Source organism: Branchiostoma belcheri, unplaced genomic scaffold, assembly GCF_001625305.1.
Source record: "Branchiostoma belcheri isolate BF01 breed outbred unplaced genomic scaffold, Haploidv18h27 scaffold456, whole genome shotgun sequence".
NCBI classification, from domain to species: Eukaryota; Metazoa; Chordata; class Leptocardii; order Amphioxiformes; family Branchiostomatidae; genus Branchiostoma; species Branchiostoma belcheri.
The window spans coordinates 24,448-47,589 of record NW_017804083.1 but is presented as its reverse complement, the minus strand read 5'-3'; the positions used below and the strand labels follow the sequence as shown (position 1 = coordinate 47,589).

Sequence of the window (23,142 nt, the reverse complement as noted above, 5' to 3'; positions counted from 1 at the left end):
TGCATTCAAATTGCAACAGCAAAACACTTGGAGCACTAGGCAGCAAATCCAACTGATGCTGGGCTCCACATATACGTTACAACGATGCAACAGTAAGAAGTAAAATACGACAGGAAATTATTTCATTAAATGCCAATCTATTTCCTTGTAAGCAGATTATAAACTTTTCCGTGAGCATTACAAATTCTTCTAAGTGTTTCCCTGGCGCTAACAAGCCATATCCCTTCATTTTCATTTAAGTCAAAAACCCTCAGACATAAGGTATTATCTTGCTCTTCCTCATAAACAATAACACAAGCCATCCATGTGTCGCCTGGCTTACCTAAGATTTCAGGTATCATATATTTCGGGAGGTCATCTGGAAAATCACCAAAGAATGTTCCGAATCCTGGCACTAGTTTTCCGTGCACCCGGTATGCTACAAATCTTATTCTCCTGCCGGGGTCGTCTTCTTGAATGTTATTCTTGCATTTCTCAAGCTTCTCCATGATTCGCCCAGTTTCATGGTCATTAAAGTGATCCATAGTGTATGGTGTAGAAGGACCGGTTTGTGTTTTGTCCGTCAGGTCAGTGGACGTGCTCAAAGGCATGCCTGGCTCTAACAATGGCAATAGACTTGAAGTCGGGCTTGGCTTAAAGGGCTCCTCTAGGCCACGTTGTCCTGACGAGATGGCCACAAGGTACCGTCCGAGAGCCTCCTCGTGAACCGGGTTGTGCCGCTCGTCCCAGGAGAAAACGAAGCCCCGCCTGCCGTCCAGGTACGAGTCGTCAAACTGTGCGGCGATCTTGTTGTAGGCCCAGGTGGACAGGACGCTGTTGTCATGCTCCCCGTCCTTGTACCTGTCATCTCCGCCGATCACGACAACCACTCGTCCTACAACAATACGCAGGTCTAATTAGAATGGCGACATGATTCCGCAATTTTTATCAATTGTTGTCGTTTGAGAGAACAAGTTAGAACGTTTCCGTCTTTGTTCTACCACTTGAAACATTTCCTCTCACTGTTTTATTTCTCCTAGAGGTAAGTATTTTGTTGTAAAATCATCAATGAAGGCGACAGTATGGTCGCTGAAAATTTGATCCCTGTAAATTGTGTGTTGGAATAAAGTTTAACATTTTACTACGATTACTCCCAACAAATATGAATGAAGTTTCATGATAAGTATTTTGTTGTTCACATCTTCTGGTTATCTTGAGGTATACAGATAGTTCAATGTATGACATTTGATAAAGCTTCGATTCCACGATTGTATGCAATAACATACCGATAAATAGACAAAAAAATAAGGTTTTTGTTCTCGATTCGATGACGGGAATGGAAATTATAGTGTATTGAAAACACTATGTACAACACTAGCAAATTTACATGGCCCAGTGGGAACCGAACGACCTTTGTTTGATTGGTTTGTTGACTAAGTATATTTGCGGAAAGTTACGAAAAGCCTTGGATTTGCTCTTAAAACTTCCATTTACATATTTTCCGTAAAAAACCCATTGCATGATTTCTATAAAAATAGACAGAAATCATTTGCACCTCACTCTTATTTCTATTTCACTCAATATTTTTTTTCTATTTATAGTACGGTAAAATGATTTCACTCCTCTGTGTATTTATTTTCGTGATGATGTTAAAATCATACCTCGCGCTGCCTCCAGTAGTGCCCCGTACAACACAGCATATCGAAACCCGGCTGTTTCCTCGTGAAAATTTAGACATGACTCATACGCGTTCACTACAAACACCCCGCACAGGAGCTGCCGCCGCCTGACTTCCTCACTCACATCCTGTAACTCTGACACGTTACAATATTGTCTGTCGACCCGAATATTTGGACTAGCAAGTTTGATCAATTCCTCCACAGACTCTAACGGGTAGGTCTTGTCGCAGTTGATAAGTAAAACGTCCATGGCGGACTGCTTGGCAACCGTGATCAAACGTAACAGTAAAGTGCCCCCTAGGTTACATGTACGTGGCCATGTGATAGGCAGGTCACATGTTTTCTGGTCATCTGGTAGTCTTGCAGGATATATTCCTGCCTGACTACTTCTTGGCCTTTCGTGACACGTTCAAACAAAGATAAGACCAATTGCAAATCTAACGGGTATGCATTGTCGCAGTTCACTATTAAAACCTCATTGGCCATGTTGGTAATTGTATTAAACACAGACTGCAGCTTAGCAGAAGTGTAGCTCGCCAAGTCTAGCCTTACAAACGTTCAACACGTCACCGTGTCAGTAAAACAGGCGGTGATCCATAGTCATTATGTAACTCACGTGCACAAAACAATGATATATCCGTGAATAGTTTCATCAGGTTGGTAAGACACTGAGCAAATAGACTCTTTTTACGCAGCCAAGTCCGACGTTTCGGTTATCGCCTGTCACCTTCCTCAGGGCAATTCTGATTGGTTCAGATTGTAAATATTGTACACTAGGGAATGCATCTGTAGAAGTGACACCTGTGCTACAATGCAATGTGAACCAGTCAGAATTGAGGAATTGCCCTGAGGAAGGTGACAGACGGTCTTTGAAACGTCGGCTAAATAAAAGACTTGGTTGTGTAAAGAAATGTCTCTTTACTGAAAAAAAGATATACTTACTGTATTCTCAAACACATGGGTCTACGTGGGGTATTTCTATCTATTTTTCGGAATACCTATATAACAGGTCTGTTGCCTGTATTTTCAAGGTATAAACAAAACAAAATGTGTGTATCTTGCACTACATGAATCATATCTGAGTTCATGAAAGTAGTTTAATTAAAAAGTGGTTTTATTTCCTTTGTATCCAGCCACAAAACTGTGCAAAACGACTCAGTTTATCCTTTGCAGCATCAATGAATCCTCCTTCATTTTCAAATAAGTCGAAAACCTGCAGACTTAAAGTCTTTTTTGACCCTTCGTCATAGACAATAACACCAGCAATCTGTGTGTTGTCTGCGTGTCTGATTTCAGCTTTCATGTACTTTGGAAGGTCATCTGGAAAGTCACCAAAGAATGTTCCGAATCCTGGCACTAGTTTGCCGTTCACACGGTAGGCAACAAATCTTATTGTCCTGTCCGGGTCTTCTTCTTGAACTTTCTTCTTGCATTTCTCAAGTTCCTCTATGATTCGCCCAGTTTCATTGTCATCAAAGTGATCTATAGTATATGGTGTAAAAGGACCGGTTTGTGTTTTGTCCAGCAGGCTATTGTCCGTTAGGTCAATGGACGTGCTCAGAGGAATGCCTGGCTTTAATGGTGGTATAAGACTTGAAGGGACCTTTGGGTTTGGCTTAAAGGGCTCCTCTAGGCCACATTGTCCTGACAAGATGGCCACAAAGTACCGTCCGAGAGCTTCCTCGTGAACCGGGTTGTGCTGCTCGTCCCAAGAGAAAACGAAGCCCCGCCTGCCGTCCAGGTACGAGTCGTCAAACTGTGCGGCGATCTTGTGGTAGGCCCAGGTGGACAGGACGCTGTTGTCCTGCTCTCCGTCCTTGTACCTGTCATCTCCGCCGATCACAACAAGCACTCGTCCTACAGAAATAAACAGGCTTTATTAGAAAAGCGATATGAGTCTGGAATTTTTATCAATTTTTTTTTTTAAGAATAGCTTAGAACGTTGTCATCTTTATTCTATTAATTGAAGCGTTCCCTCTCACTGTTTTATTACTGCTAGAGGTGTTTTGTTGTTAAAATCTTCTTCATACCTCAAGGTGCACAGGTTGTTCAATGTATGACATTTCATAAAGCTTCGATTCCATGATTGTATGCAATAACATACCGAGAAATAGACAAAAAAAATAAGGTTTTTGTTCTCGATTCGATGACGGGAATGGAAATTATAGTGTATTGAAAACACTACATGTATGTACAACACTAGCAAATTTACATGGCCCAGTGGGAACCGAACGACCTTTGTTTGATTGGTTTGTTGACTAAGTATATTTGCGGAAAGTTACGAAAAGCCTTGGATTTGCTCTTAAAACTTCCATTTACATATTTTCCGTAAAAAACCCATTGCATGATTTCTATAAAAATAGACAGAAATCATTTGCACCTCACTCTTATTTCTATTTCACTCAATATATTTTTCTATTTACGGTAAAATGATTTCACTACTTTGTGTATTTAGTTTCGTGATGATGTTAAAATCATACCTCGCGCTGCCTCCAGTAGTGCCCCGTACAACACAGCATATCGAAACCCGTCTGTTTCCTCGTGAAAATTTAGACATGACTCATACGCGTTCACTACAAACACCCCGCACAGGAGCTGCCGCCGCCTGACTTCCTCACTCACATCCTGTAACTCTGACACGTTACAATATTGTCTGTCGACCCGAATATTTGGATTAGCAAGTTTGATCAAATCCTCCACAGACTCTAACGGGTAGGTCTTGTCGCAGTTGATAAGTAAAACATCCATGGCGGACTGCTTGGCTTTCGTGATCAAACACAACAGTAAAGTGCCCCCTAGGTTACATGTACGTGGCCATGTGATAGGCAGGTCACATGTTTTCTGGTCATCTGGTAGTCTTGCAGGATATATTCCTGCCTGACTACTTCTTGGCCTTCCGTGACACGTTCAAACAAAGATAAGACCAATTTCAAATCTAACAGGTATGCATTGTCGCAGTTCACTATTAAAACCTCATTGGCCATGTTGGTAATTGTATTACACACAGACTGCAGCTTAGCAGAAGTGTAGCTCGCCAAGTCTAGCCTTACAAACGTTCAACACGTCACCGTGTCAGTAAAACAGGCGGTGATCCATAGTCATTTTCTAACTCACGTGCACAAAGCAAACTAAGATATATCCGTTAATAGTTTCATCAGGTTGGTAAGACACTGAGTAAAGAAACTCTTTTTACACAGCCAAGTCTTTTATTCAGCCGACGTTTCGGTTACCGCCTGTCACCTTCCTCAGGGCAATTCTGATTGGTTCAGATTGTAAATATTGTACACTAAGGAATGCATCTGTAGAAGTGACACCTGTGCTGCAATGCAATGTGAACCAGTCAGAATTGAGGAATTGCCATGAGGAAGGTGACAGACGGTCTTTGAAACGTCGGCTAAATAAAAGACTTGGTTGTGTAAAGAAAGGTCTCTTTACTGAAAAAAAGATATACTTACTGTATTCTCAAAAACATGGGTCTACGTGGGGTATTTCTATCTAATTTTCGGGATACCTATATAACAGGTCTGTTGCCTGTATTTTCAAGGTATAAACAAAACAAAATGTGTGTATCTTGCACTACATGAATCATATCTGAGTTCATGAAAGTTATTTAATTAAAAAGTGGTTTTATTTCCTTTGTATCCAGCCACAAAACTGTGCAAAACGACTCAGTTTATCTTTTGCAGCATCGAGGAATCCTCCTTCATTTTCAAATAAGTCAAAAACCTGCAGACTTAAAGTCTTTTTTGACCCTTCGTCATAGACAATAACACCAGCAATCTGTGTGTTGTCTGCGTGTCTGATTTCAGGTATCATGTACTTTGGAAGGTCATCTGGAAAGTCACCAAAGAATGTTCCGAATCCTGGCACTAGTTTGCCGTACACACGGTAGGCAACAAATCTTATTGTCCTGTCCGGTTCTTCTTCTTGCACCTTCTTCTTGCATTTCGCAAGTTCCTCTATGATTCGCCCAGTTTCATGGTCATTAAAGTGATCTATAGTATATGGTGTATAAGGACCTGTTTGAGCTTCGTCCAGCAGGCTATTGTCTGTTAGGTCAGTGGACGTGCTCAGAGGAATGCCTGGCTTTAATGGTGGTATAAGACTTGAAGGGACCTTTGGGTTTGGCTTAAAGGGCTCCTCTAGGCCACATTTGTTTGACGAGATGGCCACAAGGTACTGTCCGAGAGCCTCCTCGTGAACCGGGTTGTGCCGCTCGTCCCAAGAGAAAACGAAGCCCCGCCTGCCGTCCAGGTACGAGTCGTCAAACTGTGCGGCGATCTTGTGAAAGGCCCAGGTGGACAGGACGCTGTTGTCCTGCTCTCCGTCCTTGTACCTGTCATCTCCGCCGATTACAACAACCACTCGTCCTACATAAATAAACAGGCTTTATTAGAATCTGAGTCTATAATTTTTATCAACTGTTATTGTTTTAGAGAAAAGGTTAGAAGGTTGTCGTCCATATTCTAATACTTGAAACCTTCCGTCTTACTGTTTAAATTCTCCTTTTAAAAGGTGTATTAGGAGCAGAAGAGTAAAACTGAGATCACATGCTTGTCCCGGGGCTACCAACATTGTAACAGAAAACCAGTGGTCAGTCCCACTTACCCTCATACTTGTAATAGAAATTATTTACTATCATTGTACTGTATACATAGTAATAATTACAGGTTATGATACACCCTAGGTGTAGTAAGTTGAGGTAGTGTGTGACAGGTCAGGGTGCGTTAAACACCCACTGGACAGAGCATTGGTTTAACCGACCAGCCCGTTATTGGCTAAAACTATTGGCAACCAGGGTAAAAAAAGGTCACCTGTTCGCTGCAAGACTCGCGTAGGAAGAAGGGCATTGTTTTAGATCTATACTGAACGTATAAGCGTAGGTATCACTGGTGTGGTTTCTTGTACACAGAAGTGTTTTTTCCAATTGTCATGTCATGCACACTTAAAGTTTAGAGACATTGTGTAATTAAAGATTAGAAAGCAAGGTCCAACAAAGTTATCAATGAAACTGGAAATAGGTGTAGGGGCAATTCTATGGTTAATTGGGTAATTGACTCATGTAGTTATATTTGAAAACTTACGACAAGACGTACATTTGTTCTAAAATGTCCTGCCCTTCTTCATATATTTTCGTAGTAATGTTAAAAGGTATACCTTGTGCTGCCTCAAGTAAAGCCCTGTACAACACAGCATACCCTATCCCGGCGTTTTCCTCGTTAATACTCAGACGTGACTCGTAGGCGTTCACTACAAACACCCCGCACAGGAGCTGCCGCCGCCTGACTTTCTCACTCACCGCCTGTAACTGGGACAGTTGCAGGATAAGTGGATGTGTGACTACTTCTTTGCCTTTCGTGACACTTTGGAACAAAGATACGACCGAATCTAAAGGATATGTGCCGTCGCAGTTAACTATTAAAACCTCATTGGCCATGTTGGCAATTGTACTCCTCGCAGACTGAAGCTTAGCAGAAGTGTAGCTGGCCAAGTCTAGCCTTACAACTGATGTGTCGGTAGCGCGCATGACAACGCGTCACCACGTCAATAAAGGCGGCGACCTGGGGCAACTTTTTGACTTACAAAACAGATATGTACAAAATTGTATGCCCACGCCAGTGAGGCCCACAAAGGGCATTTTCCTCTGGCATGTGAGTGAGCTAACGATGTTGTATCATGTCAACCGAAAACACATTTCTCCATTTCCATGTTTAAAGTCTCATTCAATTTTAGGTCCTCCCAGACATACTATTCTGTTGAAGAATACATGTACTTTAACCCTCAAACCACCGTGTGGCGTCAAAACTGGCGTATGTGAATATGTGCCATTTTGACATTTCTCGTCGAAAACAAATTTCCCTTTATAAGTTTGTATATACGTCATAACTTCTCATACGTTTTAATGAGATTGGAACATTGTTGATTAGCCCATGGCAGCTTTCCCTCACCCGATGAAAGCTGTTTATTTACTGTCTCCACATAGTGTGAGACTGTCAAAAATATGTGAAGCTATTTCATGCAAATGAGGGGAAGACTGTGAGGATATCACTCACAACTGTGGCGGATATATTCATGTGACCTGTCCTGACTAATTCTCACCAATATGGTCATCCTCCTTCTGGGAGAGACTGGGAGAGTCTGGGGACTAGAATAGTGTCATGTGATAACTGACCAATCCATATTCATTTCTAATTGCCCTAAAGAATCGCATTAGACATATGTCTGGTCAAGCAGGTCATATCTTGACAGTCTTAAGCAAATTAATGACCTCCAGGCCAGATCAGAGCATGCTGGGTCAGTTTTCAGTTTTAGGGTAAATAACAACAATTGTAGACGGATAAAAATGAATCGCTATAGTCGTAACTTGAAAAGTTTCTACCAGCTACAATTAATAAGAATAAAATATTTCTTCGATTGCTCATTGCAATGACCGAATAATTCACTTGACCTATGGATGGAAAAAATATATATATACTAAATGGATAATATGGGGATATCTATCACTAGCTCATGTAGCCTTTCGTCGAAAGCAAGATGTTTGAAAGTCTAAATAATACTGTATAATATAGGAATCCGTATACAAGACTGTAAATTTGTTCGGGACAAATGGACGTTACTAGCCTTCTTGATAAATTATTTCACGCAAAACATTTTACTTACTAATAGGTCCCTAAATTAGCCTCTTGTTGAATGCATGTATGGAACTCGCTTAACTGACAATTTTGTTGAAACTTTACCTTTCGCTGCCACCAGTAGTGCCCCGTACAACACAGCATATCCAAACCCGGCTGTTTCCTCGTAAAAATTTAGACATGACTCATACGCGTTTAATACAAGCACCCCGCACAAGAGCTGCCGCCGCCTGACTTCCTCACTCACCGCCTGTAACTGAACTGGGACAGTTGCAGGATATATGGCTGTGTTATAATTACTACTTCTTGGCCTTTCGTGACACTTTGGAACAAAGACACGAACGAGGCTAAAGAATAGGTGCCGTCACAGTTCACTATTAAGAGTCATTGCACGAGAAAACCAGGCAGAGGCCGGAAGATGGGGGTCGGCCAAATCGGCTCATACTTTGTATGTGAGATAGGTATGAGGAACTATTAACCGCCATATAGTTAAAACCCTCCAGGTATTTTTCGTTATGGAGTTCTGGGACCCCCCTCTGAGACCCTCAAAAATCTAACAATTTATGGCTGAAAATCACTGAAATTACAATGGACACCACGGTAATTCTGATAATGATATGAACATGGAGTTTCTTTTGTCACATAGCATGGGTCTTCTACTTTTACAAAACAAAAATTGAAGATGCAACATTGAAGTTAAAAGGGTATACCAGGGGGTTACCAGAACCAATGAAAACAGAATTTTCATCTTTCTAAATTTTAGTCATTTTCAAGTAGCTTTTTCTCCGTGACGCGGCAAATTTGATAAACGGTTTTACCGTTGCTGGAAAGAGGAACATCTGCTGATTCAAAAACAAGTGTCGTTTAATTGGGCCACCCATAACGCGGGCCGTGAACGAAGGGTCTTTATGGGGGTTTCCGGGTTTTGGACCATAATAAATTAGCTAACAACGTCTCTTTACGTGGTAAATCATGGGCATTTTTTGTGCAGCTGCATGGGATCAATGAACAATTGTTGAAAAATGCTAAAAATAATTAGAAATATTCGTTGGGGCTCCACATGGGGGATACAAGGATACCTAAAAAGCAAATTTAAACTGATTTTACACAATTTATCACATTTTATTTCTAATTTCCATTAGTAAATATCTTTCAAAATTAATTTTGTGCATTCACTTTGTGCTAAATAATATGGAGGCTATGTATGGGGTTTATCAGAACACCATGTGTGAAACCAGCTACCAAAAAAAAACACAAGCCACATGGGTGCATACACGTAGATACTCCAAATGGACAATCTAGCAATAGGACTAAGAATATGATGCGTTTAAGCTAAATATAACAGTAAAAACAGTCAAATTCAACTAATAAAGGCCACTGAAAATACAGGTTTGCCAAATATACTCAGGCTTTCATTATTGGATTAAATGAACTAGTTAGCATTTACATATACAGGAACATCTGGTTCTACTCAGCGTATAAGTAAGGAAACCAATTCATAAAAAATCCGTCATCTAAAAACAAAACAGCAATAAATTTTACCAAATAAAAATACCAGACCAGTAAGAATCGCATTACAATATAATGTCAATCAATTCAAATGAGAAAAGTATCTCCATCATTGACTGTACCATCATCGACTATTCCTTGATATATTTATGACAATTCAGGCCTAAATTACTGGATATTGTCATTATGCAAGCATTGGATTAATTCAATTTTTCAAGTATCCTTATGCCCCCCCATGCAGAGCCCCCTTAAACTGGCATAATTTTTGACCACAAATCTATGCATGCATGGTTTTCCTCCAACTACACAAAAACACCCATATATTGCCCTTCACTGCGACATTTTATGATCGATTTGTATGATCTAATAGACTCATGGCCCATTAATGTGTGATTTGTGGTCCAGTAATTAGACCAGACTTGTTTCTGAATGAACTGAAATATGTCTTCTACCCTGCAAGGATAGCGTTCCTGTTTCTGGGGAACTAAAATTAAGAGAGATGAAAAGTCTCATTTCATGATGTAATGTGCTAAAACTAAAAGGTTGAAAACAATTTAAAAGCAGATAGCAAAACACTTTCATTTCCTTATAGCACTGGTCCTATTTTGAAAATAGACCATTTTCTCTAGATCTACAGACCATTGTGCGCACGTTGACATGTAGACATTTGCTTTAGTTTTCCACATGTGTACTTTTGAGACTTTGGCAAATGAGAACGAAAAACAAAGTTGTACTAATATCTAGGACAGCTCAACCTGTACCTTCTTTTGGTGTATGAGTGTCTTTGCTTGAATCGAAGGATATTAGTTAGTATTAATATGTTACATCTAGTAAGTAAATTATTATTAACTCTAGAACTAACTTATTATAGATCACAGATGTATAATTATATCATATGTTTTAAAGATGTAAGAATTAAGTATGAAATGAATTTGATTGACTTTGTATCACTTAGATGATTAGCAGTTAGAATATTTAAATCAATATTTGGCCAATGACGTTTACAATAAATATGCACAGTTCTCCTGATACATTCCAAATTTTCATGCTCCTGCACCCCAGACAAGTCAGTACAAACCAGCCCTGGCAGACTTTTTGCATTTTTGTGTTTTATTTTTGCAAACATAAGTTCTGTAAAAAGAGATGCCCGAGGCGGAAGATTGTCACGATTGCGAAGCTTGCAGGAGCGTCTCCAACAAATGCACTTTTGGAACGCCGTACAAACTAAAATTCTCAATCATAATATAATAGTATATGATTAAAACCAACCTCCAGACTACATTGAATGTATACTTTCAGTGCTGTTATTTTCCAGCCTTTGGTAATCACCTTGGTATCATATGGTCTTAGCGGCATTTAAATAAATGGTTTTTATTGTCCAAACAGTACCCTTTATAGCCTTTATACGGCTGAATCGGTGCAGGGTATCACATAATAATCAATACAAATCACAACAATTACAACAATCAAATAATACACATATTTGTTCCACAATCATTTTTGTGGAACTGTCGCAAGGGTCTGTGCGGCTGCCATTCGGCGCCACAAGGTGACCTCAATACGACTTTCCCCAACCGAAGTTAGGTACCCATTCACACCTGGGTGGAGTGAGGAAATTCGTGTAAAGTGCCTTTCCCAAGGGCACAACGACGGGGCGCATGTTCAGACGTGTCCCGGGTACGACTCGGAATCGAACCCGGGTCTCCCGGTTCACAGTCGATTGCTCTAACCACTACACAACCCGACGCCACTCTACGATAAGCTCAGTTCATTTGAGATGTTTTCTAAACAATCCAAGTAAGAAGCATTTCATTTCATGATAATTTCATAAATAGCAAATTGTACAAGCTGAAAAGACGTTCTAAATAGAAAATGCTAAACTTTTCACTATTCAGAAAGCCACTGTGGGAAGAACGCCCCTCTTGAGTATGAGTGGATTTCAAAGACCTTCCTATCTTCCGACCTACTGCTGACTTATACAGCGATCCTAAATGTGTATATGGTAGCTAGTTGTTTCCAATATTTGTTTCTTTGTTTTTAAACTAGCATATAATTCAGCACTACTTATCAGTTGCGCTGCAACATGCTAGCGATTGTACTCTTTTATCTTCGATCAATCAATAAACAATTATTATTATTATAGTTTCACACATGGTGTTGTGATAACCCCCATACATAGCCTCCATATTATTTAGCACAAAGTGAATGCACAAAATTAATTTTGAAAGATATTTACTAATGGAAATTAGAAATAAAATGTGATAAATTGTGTAAAATCAGTTTAAATTTGCTTTTTAGGTATCCTTGTATCCCCCATGTGGAGCCCCAACGAATATTTCTAATTATTTTTAGCATTTTTCAACAATTGTTCATTGATCCCATGCAGCTGCACAAAAAATGCCCATGATTTACCCCGTAAAGAGACGTTGTTAGCTAATTTATTATGGTCCAAAACCCGGAAAACCCCCATAAAGACCCTTCGTTCACGGCCCGCGTTATGCGTGGCCCAATTAAACGACACTTGGTTTCGAATCAGCAGATGTTCCTCTTTCCAGCAACGGTAAAACCGTTTATCAAATTTGCCGCGTCACGGAGAAAAAGCTACTTAAAAATGACTAAAATTTAGAAAGATGAAAATTCTGTTTTCATTGGTTCTGGTAACCCCCTGGTATACCCTTTTAACTTCAATGTTGCATCTTCAATTTTGTTTTGTAAAAGTAGAAGACCAATGCTATGTGACAAAAGAAATCCCATGTTCATATCATTATCAGAATTACCATGGTGTCATTGTAATTTCAGTAATTTTCAGCCATAAATTGTTAGATTTTTGAGGGTCTCAGAGGGGGGTCCCAGAACACCATAACGAAAAATAGCTGGAGGGTTTTAACTATATGGCGGTTAATAGTTCCTCATACCAATCTCACATACAAAGTATGAGCCGATTTGGCCGACCCCCATCTTCCGACCTCTGCCTGGTTTTGCCTGGTTTTCTCGTGCAATGACTCTTAAAACCTCCATGTTGGTAATTTTACTACAACTAGACTGAAGCTGAGCAGAAGTGTTGCTCTCCAAGTCTCGCCTCACAACCGCTGTGGTATTAGTGCGCACGTTAAATGCATCACTACGTCAAAACAACAAACAAACAAACAAACAAACAGGCGGTGAACCGATTCAGCTTTGTAACTCACAAAACAAACATGTAGTTAATTGTTTTTCCGCACAAATTTGGAACAAAGGGGCGTTATCATCTGATCTGGAATGTAAGTGAGCTGACAAAATGAATGTTCTGTGTCTACTGAAAACATATTTCCCCATTTACATGTTTGAAGTCTATTGTAGATACAATTTTAGGGCCTCCCAGACATACAACCATATCAAACAATACCGTTAACGGTAAATTATAAAAAAAACACGCCGACCTGGTAACAGTCAACTAATGTCTACTATGATCAGAATAATGTTGGACATCCACAGTGCTCTTAATGAAAAACCTTTATTGCATTTTATTTGAAATTTTTGCCACACTGGGTTAAAAAAAAGTTACGAACAAAACATGATGAACATATGCAGTTAACAGGTCACAATAACTTACAATGTGACATATGGTTGTCTTGTTGGCATGTAATTTGCCAAGTAGACAAAGAAGTTGTTCGGCTACTCATGCAGGTTAAAATGTGAATCAACGTAGATGCATTAGCTCTCTTCTCTAACTTTAACACAATCTGGTTCAATTTTTTTCCACTGTCTATGCGCATTGTTAGCATTACCGTTGCAACATCATTCTATACATAATGCTATTACAAATATGTTTAAATATCGCGAGAATAATCTCCTTGCATTCATCCAGATATTGAATTGATTTGACCTGTCTGTTGGTGCTATAATAATGACGTTAATGTCATTCCGTGTAACCACCCCATAAAACATCACTTACTCGTTTACGAATGAAGCTGATTGGCCTTATATTATTGTACCAGTGTGTCGTACGAGTGCATCCTCCTTGCCAAAAGTAAGGAGGAAGATCTTTCTTAAGCTCATCCAGACTGAGAAGTCTTAATCCTAGATCTTCTTTTGGTGGACGTTTCTGAGCACCGTCATCAATAATAACAGCAACTAGAACCTTTTCTTCTTCCTTTTTACCATCGATATGTTTTCGGAAGTAATCTGGGATAAGGAACTCACCCCCTTCCGTGTAATCATACCGATTCTTCAAGATTTTATTAACATAGATCTCAATAACTTTTACTATTCTCTGTTTGGTCTCTTTTTCTATTCTATTCTTTACATACATTGCTACATTCTCCTCTTTTCCTTCGACTAAGTTAGGGATACCTAAGGTGGGGGTCTTACTTTGACAAGCACCCTCTTCCGGCATGGGTTTCTTGCTTTTTCCATCCCGTAACACTGGGTTTGTTTGTCTTGGATTGTTGATCGTTGGGCCGAATCGATTTGATGCACCCTGAACTGAGTCATCTTGTACAACATGTGTGCCGTGATCGACCGATTCATCTTGTACATCATGTGTGCCGTAATCGACCGATTCATCACATTTGCCCTGATTTTCAGAGGAATTTCCATCTACCGTTCCGGTTTTTCCCGTATTGTCATGTACCATTCTGTGCGTTGGAGCTTGCTTTTCTGGGACATTAAATTCTGTGCTTTGGGTAGTCGCCAATGTTTTTTCCGATTTCAAAGGGACCTTCGGCTTGAAGGGCTCCTTTAGGCCGCATTGGTTTGACGAGATAGCCACAAAGTACCTTCCGAGAGCCTCCTCGTGAACCGGGTTGTGCCGCTCGTCCCAAGAGAAGACGAAGCCCCGCCTGCCGTCCAGGTACGAGTCGTCAAACTGTGCGGCGATCTTGTGGTAGGCCCAGGTGGACAGGACGCTGTTGTCCTGCTCTCCGTCCTTGTACCTGTCATCTCCGCCGATCACAACAACGACTCGTCCTAAAACAATAAGCAGGCTCAGTCTGGAATTTTTATCTTTATCGTTTTAAAAAATACGATATATCTTTGCCATCTATATTCTTACACTTAGTTCCTTTTCACCGTTTTTTTCCAACAAATAAGTGTTTAAGTTGTTCACATCTACTACATAGTTCGAGGTCAACCTGTTAGATGGATCGACGTATGGCATTTAATAATGCTTCGATTCTCTAATTGTACATACCAATAAAAAGACGAATAAAATTTTTGAATTTTTTTCGTATTAATTGGACAACGGTAATGAATACATAAAGTGTATAGATAAACTACGTACAACACTGACACATTTACTTGGCCCAGCAGGAAGTATATTTGCGGAAACTTTGCTCTCAAAACTGCCCTTCATATATTTTACCTCAAAAAACAATGTTGCTAGACGTTTAACAACCGTTTGCATGATCTCTGCATACAATGGAAATATTTTGCACATCGATCGTTTTCAATTAGAGATTGTTTCTATTTGCTATGAAATTACTTCACTGCCCTGTCTATTAGTTTTTGTGATGATGTTAAAAAAATACCTTGCGCCGCCTCCAGTAGTTCCCTGTACAACACAGCATATCCAAACCCGGCTGTTTCCTCGTGAAAATTTAGACACGACTCGTAGGCGTTCACTACAAACACCCCGCACAGGAGCTGCTGCCGCCTGACTTCCTCACTAAACGCCTGTAACTGGGACAGTTGCAGGATAAGTGGCTGTGTGACTACTCCTTGGCCTTTCGTGACACTTTGAAACAAAGATACGACCGAATATAAAGGATATGTGCCGTCGCAGTTCACTATTAAAACCTCATTGTCCATGTTGGTAATTGTATTACACACAGACTGCAGCTTAGCAGAAGTGTAGCTGGCCAAGTCTAGCCTTACAACTGCTGTGTCGGTAGTGCGCATGTTCAACACGTCATTGCGTCAATAAACTTGAATAAAAGTAAAGGCGGTGACCTGGGGCAACTTTGTGACTGACAAAACATTAATTGTATGCACACGCCAGTGAGGCCCACAAGGGGCTTTATCCCCTGTAATGTGAGTAAGCTAACAATCTTTTGTGTCTTCCGAAAACATATTTTTCCATTTACATGTCCAATTTAAGGGCTTTCCAGGCATACTACTCTGGTGAAGAATGCGTTAAACCGTGAACTATGCTAATATCTCACACTCCGCCCTGATAACTGTCGTCTACTATGATCAGAATAATGATGGACATTCACAGTGTTAATGCTCTACATAAATGACTTTTATTGAAAGTTTCTGCCGCACTTGTTAAAAAAACTGCCCTTTACTTCAATGCCATGTCTAATAATTATCGTAGTGACGTTAAAAAGCATACCTCGCACCGCCTCCAGTAGTGCCCCGAACAACACAGCATATCTAAACCCGGCTGTTTCCTCGTGAACATTTAGACACGACTCGTAGGCGTTCACTACAAACACCCCACACAGGAGCTGCCGCCGCCCGACTTCCTCACTCACCGCCTGTAACTGGGACAGTGGCAGTATATATGGCTGTGTTACTACTTCTTGGCCTTTCGTGACACTTTGGAACAAAGGCACGACCGAGACTATTATGAATAGGTGCCGTGACAGTTCACTATTAAAACCTCCATGTTGGTAATTGTACTACAACTAGACTGAAGCTGAGCAGAAGTGTAGCTCGCCAAGTCTCGCCTCACAACTGCTGTGGTATTAGTGCGCACGTCAAATGCATCACTACGTCAAAACAACAAACAAACAAACAGACAGGCGGTGAACCGATTCAGCTTTGTAACTCACAAAACAAACATGTAGTTAATTGTTTTTCCGCACAAATTTGGAACAAAGGGGCGTTATCATCTGATCTGGAATGTAAGTGAGCTGACAAAATGAATGTTCTGTGTCTACTGAAAACATATTTCCCCATTTACATGTTTGAAGTCTATTGTAGATACAATTTTAGGGCCTCCAAGACATACAACCATGACAAACAATACCGTTAACCGTAAATTATGAAAAAACACGCCGACCTGGTAACAGTCAACTAATGTCTACTATGATCAGAATAATGTTGGACATCCACAGTGCTCTTAATGAAAAACTTTTATTGCATTCTATTTGAAATTTTTGCCACACTGGGTTAAAAAAGGTAAGAAAAAAACATGATGAACATATGCAGTTAACAGGTCACAATAAGTTACAATGTGACAATATGATTGTCTTGTTGGCATGTAATTTGCCAAGTAGACAAAGAAGTTGTTCGGCTACTCATGCAGGTTAAAATGTGAATCAACGTAGATGCATTAGCTATCTTCTCTAACTTAAACAAAATCTGGTTTAATTTTTTCACTGTCTATGCGCATTGTTAGCATTGCCGTTGCAACATCATTCTATACATAATGTTATCACAAATATGTTTAAATATCGCGAGAATAATCTCCTTCCATTCATGCAGATACTGGATTGATTTGATCTGTCTGTTGGTGTTATAATAATGACGTTAGTGTTAACCACCTCATAAACCATCATCACTTAGTCGTTTACAAATGAACCTGATTGGCCTGATATCATCGTACCAGTGTGTCGTACGAGTGCATCCTCCTTGCCAAAAGTAAGGAGGAAGATCTTTCTTAAGCTCATCCAGACTGAGAATTTTTAATCCTAGATCTTCTTTTGGTGGACGTTTCTGAGCACCGTCATCAATAATAACAGCAACTAGAACCTTTTCTTCTTCCTTTTTACCATCGATATGTTTTCGGAAGTAATCTGGGATAAGGAACTCACCCCCTTCCGTGTAATCATACCGATTCTTCAAGATTTTATTAACATAGATCTCAATAACTTTTACTATTCTCTGTTTGGTCTCTTTTTCTATTTTATTCTTTACATACATTGCTACATTCTCCTCTTTTCCTTCGACTAAGTTAGGGATACCTAAGGTGGGTGTCTTACTTTGACAAGCACCCTGTTCCGGCACGGGTTTCTTGCTTTTTCCATACCGTAACACTGGGTTTGTTTGCCTTGGATTGTTGATCGTTGGGCCAAATTGATTTGATGCACCCTGAACTGAGTCATCTTGTACATCATGTGTGCCGTAATCGACCAAATCATCTTGTACATCATGTGTGCCGTAATCGACCGATTCATCACATTTGCCCTGATTTTCAGAGGAATTTCCATCTACCGTTCCGGGTTTTCCCGTATTGTCATGTACCATTCTGTGCGTTGGAGCTTGCTTTTCTGGGACATTAAATTCTGTGCTTTGGGTAGTCGCCAATGTTTTTTCCGATTTCAAAGGGACCTTCGGCTTGAAGGGCTCCTCTAGGCCACATTGCTTTAACGAGATAGCCACAAAGTACCGTCCGAGAGCCTCCTCGTGAACCGGGTTGTGCCGCTCGTCCCAGGAGAACACGAAGCCTCGCCTGCCGTCCAGGTACGAGTCGTCAAACTGTGCGGCGATCTTGTGGTAGGCCCAGGTGGACAGGACGCTGGAGTCCTGCTCTCCTTCCTTGTACCTGTCATCTCCGCCGATCACAACAACCACTCGTCCTACAACAAGAAAAATCCATTATAGAATTCACACCGAAAATCTTAATGCTTTGGATGATTTTGTTCTGTTGCACATTTCGACACAACTAAACCTCGCTTAAAGAGGTGATTATTCAAGACATTTTCTTACATATATTATATAAGAAATCTAAGAGATCTAGGTTAAAAATCTCACTTCATGTTTAGTTTTGATGAACAAAAATACAGTCGTAACTTGAAAAGCATCTACCAGCTACATATAAGAATAAAACGATTTTCTCTATTTGACATTGCAATGACCAACTACTCTACTTGACATTTGAAAGCAAACAAGTAAAAAAATGTATATACTAAATGGATAATATGATGATAACTATTACTGGCCCATTTAGCCTATCGCCAAATGCAAAAGATTTTAAATTCTTAACAATACTGTATAATATAGGAACCCGTATACAAGCCCGTATATTTGTTCTGGACAAATGACCGTTACTAGCCTTCTCGATAAATTATTTCACATAATAGATTTAGTCAATAAATTGAGCCATGTTTGAATAAATTTATGCAACTGCAACTGACGATTTTGGTTGAACTTTACCTTTAGCTGCCTCCAGTAATGCATTGTACAACACAGCATATCCGATCCCGGCGTTTTCCTCGTTAATACTCAGACGTGACTCGTAGGCGTTCACTACAAACACCCCGCACAGGAGCTGCTGCCGCCGCCTGACTTCCTCACTCACCGCCTGTAACTCTGACACGTTACAATATTGTCTGTCGACCCGAATATTTGGATTAGCAAGTTTGACCAACTCCTCCACAGGATCTAGCGAGTAGGTATTGTCGCAGTTGATAAGTAACACGTCCATGGCGGACTGGCTTTCGTGATCAAACACAACAGTAAAGTGACCCTTAGGCTGCATGTACGTGGCCATGTGATAGGCAGGTCACGTGTTTTTTAGACAATCGGTAGTTTGACTGGCAAATCATTCTTAATAGCAGGGTAGTTAATCCAGTAAATACTAGGCACCAAGACTTATATATACAAATACATAGACAATTAGACTATCCAGGAAATATTTAATTCCCACATTCATGTACATGCAAGTATTGTTCCGTAGACAATCCAGGCGTCAATCTTTCTAATGTGTATGTTTTTCGCCCGAACCCATTATGTCTGCTTTTGTTTACTACTAAAGGCTTGAAAGGGCAAAGTGCAGCGGGGCCGAGTGTCGTCCTCTGTTGGCTCAAATGTGACGACTCTGCGTTCGGACAGAATATATCGTATCCGAGGAGTTTATATTTCTTTATCTGCTGTTAATAGAGTCCCCACTTCATCAATGATTTGTTACGTCGTACCTCCATACGTTTAACCCTATTGTTTCTGTAACCATTTTGGGTTTGTGGTTAATAGATCATCATAGCTTTCTATGGGCTGATATAGTAAAACTTTAGAGGAGCTTTCTAGCCATGAGATGGCAAGATAGCTGTAGGAACGTAATACTATGCAACGTTGCATATAGGTCGACTTTCCTGGCCTAGCAACACAATATAATACCCCCATTTTGGACATTTTTTTTCTTTGAGCCGGGAGATAGGTCTAATGAAGACACATAATACGAAGATACAAAAATGACCAAAGGCAATTGTTTTCAACTTTCTTTCAGGTTATTAATACCCATTTTTCATACACAAAACAAATTGACAATGTGAACGTCAAGTGCACCAGGACAATGTTAATTTTACAGCATTGTTTCAGGTCGATTACACCATCAACGTTATGAAAAATTCATGACAGAACCTCGGATAATTAGTAGGATTACAGTCTTAATTCTATTCAAAGCACAATATAGGACAAAATTAAGGCAGCACATAATATCCTATTCAACATAAATAATTCAAGGACGTTGTTAAGATTTTGTCTAACATTGCTGAAATGTGTGTTCAACTGACAATTATCTTTTGTGGTCATGTGAAAAAGTGAACTGGGCGTATACTATATGTAGAACTTGTACATACTGCAATTATTTCATATCATCATATTTCCATAAACACAACAACCGCAAAAAAATGAAACATCTATGACATCCAACATACCACAGAATTTGCGAAATCCAGAATATGTATAATTTGTTGAATTATTTAACAGTGTCTGAGCTTACTAATCATTTAGTCTAAAGCAGGGCCCACAATACGTTTTTTTTTCTGGGGAGGACACGTCCGCCACGTTTTTCTGTCCTCATTTGGACTAGAACTATGTATGTATTGTTTAGATGAGTACTGGTGCATAGCGTCATAGTATCATACTAGTGTGCGATTTTACTTAGGAAACAGGACACTCTGAAAGACAGATCTCATTCCAAGGCTCATCGTTGGCTTCACTTCGTCCCAGAACTGCTTCAGGCCAGCAACGTTATATATTTCTTCATCTTCCAGCTTCCGAATTGTCTCATCCACCTTCGACTCACTCCAATAGTGTTCCGCCGCGATTTGAACCATGAATTCTCTGATAGACACGTGTTCAGGGTCTACAAAAAAGTTCGATGCAAAAACATGATGGTGACAATGTATCTTACACGACAGGAATGATTTAAGTGCCGACCTCCCCACTTGAATTGATTAACACAGGTTATGCTTAGGACACCACTAAACGAGGGCATTCAGGAAGTGTAAGTAATTACCATTGGCAAACTAACATTGGCAAACTAACTAGGGTTGTGTTTCAGATTTTGAAGTTCTAAACAATAGGATAAGTTGGTAGTTTAGACACCGCAGTTTAACGTTGTAAAACCCAGACTAAATGCATCAAGAGACCGGTATTTTCAGAACCATATTTCAACCATACATATATGCATTGTACAATAACAAGAATCTGCACAACATTAACAATAAGGACAATGTTTTTCTCACATCACTAAATTTCCTTATTGCAACAGAAGTAATGAGTTCAAGTTGGATAACGATTCTACGCTTTTCACCAATTAGATGTCAGATAAAAAATCGTGAATGTCCCTTGCCAGTGGACCCTCCCCCCCAAAAAAAGTAGGGTTTTCGATGGAGTAAATCGGATAACGAGGAAAGCACATTTCCCCAAATACCTTACAGATCTTTGCAGCCATTTTGTTACCAGAAGGTTATGTGTTTAGCTACTTCATATGTAGGGGTTGCTGATTTTTAATCAGTTATAACTTGGGTGTGGTTCATGTATCTTTATATTTGGTATGTAGGTTGGGACAATTAAAGAAGATCAACGTGAATTTTGGGTACTGATGTGGTTTGTACTGCAGATGCGGTAATGGGTATGGTGTTTGTTTGTTTGTTTTGTTTTTATTTGTTTACCCAGGGTGTACATATCGCCACTAAGGCGTTTTTCAATGTGCCCTGCAGGCATACATAAATAAAATATACAAGAAAATAACAGATATAACAAAATGATAAGTCAACTTATAAGTACAAATTAAAGTCAACTTAGTACAAATAAAAGTAAAAGTACTATATAATGCCGCAACTCAGTAAGGTGGTAATAAAACAAACTTGTCAAACCAAGATCCACAACTCATAGTAATTAAGGCAATAATACAAAAACAAATCAAGGAAATAACAAAGGAATATAACAAAGGAATTTGCATATCAATGCTGTTTGATAACAAGTTATGATGTGGCAACACACTCCTGGTTGTAAAGGCGCTTAAAGGAAGAAACAGAATCTGCTCTTTTTAACTGAGGTGGGAGTGAGTTCCATAATGTGGCACCAGTACAAGAGAGGGATTTCTTTTTATATTGAAGTTGAGCTTTTGGCAGTTGTAGCCCACCCTGTGATCTAAGGCGTGTATTGTGTGTGTGTACCTCCCTTAGCTGTGTGAACAGACCTGAGATGTGGGGAGGGGACATGTCGTGTAGGGCCTTGTAAACAAGCACTGCTTTATTCCTCTTGTGCATCTCAATCACTGGGGTCCAGCCAAGTCTGTGGAGTATGGTATCACTAGGTGTGTAGTGATCGCACCCCAGGATCACCCTCCCCGCCCTGTTCTGTAGTTTCTGTAGTTTATCGATGCCGCCCTTGCTACCTTGATCCCAGACAGTACTGCAGTAGTTTAAGTGGGGGAGAAAAAGGGATGTGTATATTGTCATTAAGGCTTCTCTATTGATAAATGGTTTCAATCCCTTCATGATACCAATAGCCTGAGACAACTTCTTAGTTACATGTAAGATGTGGTCGTTCCACTGTAAGGCTCTGTCTAGGAAGACTCCCAAGTACTTAAAGGTATTTACCTGATCTAGGTTAGTACCTTCTAGTGTCAGATGTAGGTCACGGCTTGCAGACTTGGCCCTATGTGTCCCTACAAGCATGGATTTACATTTCGTGGGATTTAGGGACAGTTTGTTAGCAGTAAACCACTGCACAAGCCGAGCTGAGTCACTTTGGATTGTCTGTGTTATGGTCAAAATGCTCCGGTGTGCAAAATATATGATGGTATCGTCAGCATACATCGCAATGTTGCATACACTAGACGAAAACCGACGTATCCGGGTCGTATACTCCCGTACACACGCCCGGAAATTCCAAATATACGGACATTTCCAGGTGTGCGCGACCCGTACACTTGGCGTGTGCAGGCCTGCACACGGCCCGGATATGAACCACTCAGGTGTCCGGGCCGTGTACAGGCCTGCACACGTCTGCACACGCCACCCGTAAATCTCTGCACATGCCCGGATACGTGACACGTACCTCTGAGTGTGTGTATGAAATATGCATAAATTAGCGGTAATTTTCACCTAATTATCTTCCTCATTATCAGCTCGTGTACGGGTCGTACACACCCGCACACGTCCCCCCCCCTCCCATATGCCTTTTGT

At 40.3% G+C, this 23,142-nt stretch overlaps 5 protein-coding genes across 5 annotated transcripts in view; all 5 read right to left on the bottom strand.

Moving 5' to 3' along the window:
* Positions 1 to 370: 370 nt before the first annotated feature.
* On the bottom strand, positions 371 to 2,144 carry LOC109478881 (the record flags this gene model as incomplete). Its single annotated transcript, XM_019780693.1, has 3 exons — positions 2,109 to 2,144; positions 1,641 to 1,878; positions 371 to 874 (listed from the first exon to the last, which is right to left on the bottom strand). Coding segments are annotated over exons 1-3 (778 nt in total), but the record flags the coding sequence as incomplete, so codon positions are not given.
* Positions 2,145 to 2,772: 628 nt separating this feature from the next.
* LOC109478880 lies at positions 2,773 to 7,144 on the bottom strand. The gene is made up of 2 exons (XM_019780692.1): positions 6,816 to 7,144; positions 2,773 to 3,515 (listed from the first exon to the last, which is right to left on the bottom strand). The coding sequence occupies exons 1-2, from the start codon at positions 7,093 to 7,095 to the stop codon at positions 2,773 to 2,775; spliced, it is 1,023 nt and encodes a 340-aa protein (XP_019636251.1). The 5' UTR covers positions 7,096 to 7,144.
* Positions 7,145 to 13,372: 6,228 nt separating this feature from the next.
* LOC109478879 lies at positions 13,373 to 16,388 on the bottom strand. Its single transcript, XM_019780691.1, has 4 exons — positions 16,383 to 16,388; positions 16,120 to 16,263; positions 15,307 to 15,457; positions 13,373 to 14,746 (listed from the first exon to the last, which is right to left on the bottom strand). The coding sequence occupies exons 1-4, from the start codon at positions 16,386 to 16,388 to the stop codon at positions 13,698 to 13,700; spliced, it is 1,350 nt and encodes a 449-aa protein (XP_019636250.1). The 3' UTR covers positions 13,373 to 13,697.
* A 501-nt stretch (positions 16,389 to 16,889) lies between these two features.
* LOC109478883 lies at positions 16,890 to 19,163 on the bottom strand. The gene is made up of 2 exons (XM_019780696.1): positions 18,881 to 19,163; positions 16,890 to 18,303 (listed from the first exon to the last, which is right to left on the bottom strand). The coding sequence occupies exons 1-2, from the start codon at positions 19,149 to 19,151 to the stop codon at positions 17,270 to 17,272; spliced, it is 1,305 nt and encodes a 434-aa protein (XP_019636255.1). The 5' UTR covers positions 19,152 to 19,163; the 3' UTR covers positions 16,890 to 17,269.
* Positions 19,164 to 20,473: 1,310 nt separating this feature from the next.
* LOC109478877 overlaps positions 20,474 to 23,142 on the bottom strand; it is an 11,278-nt gene continuing 8,609 nt past the window's right edge. The window contains exon 8 of the mRNA XM_019780690.1: positions 20,474 to 20,810. Coding sequence (XP_019636249.1) covers positions 20,602 to 20,810 — 209 coding nt within the window. The 3' untranslated portion in view covers positions 20,474 to 20,601. The remainder of the gene's footprint in view (positions 20,811 to 23,142) is intronic.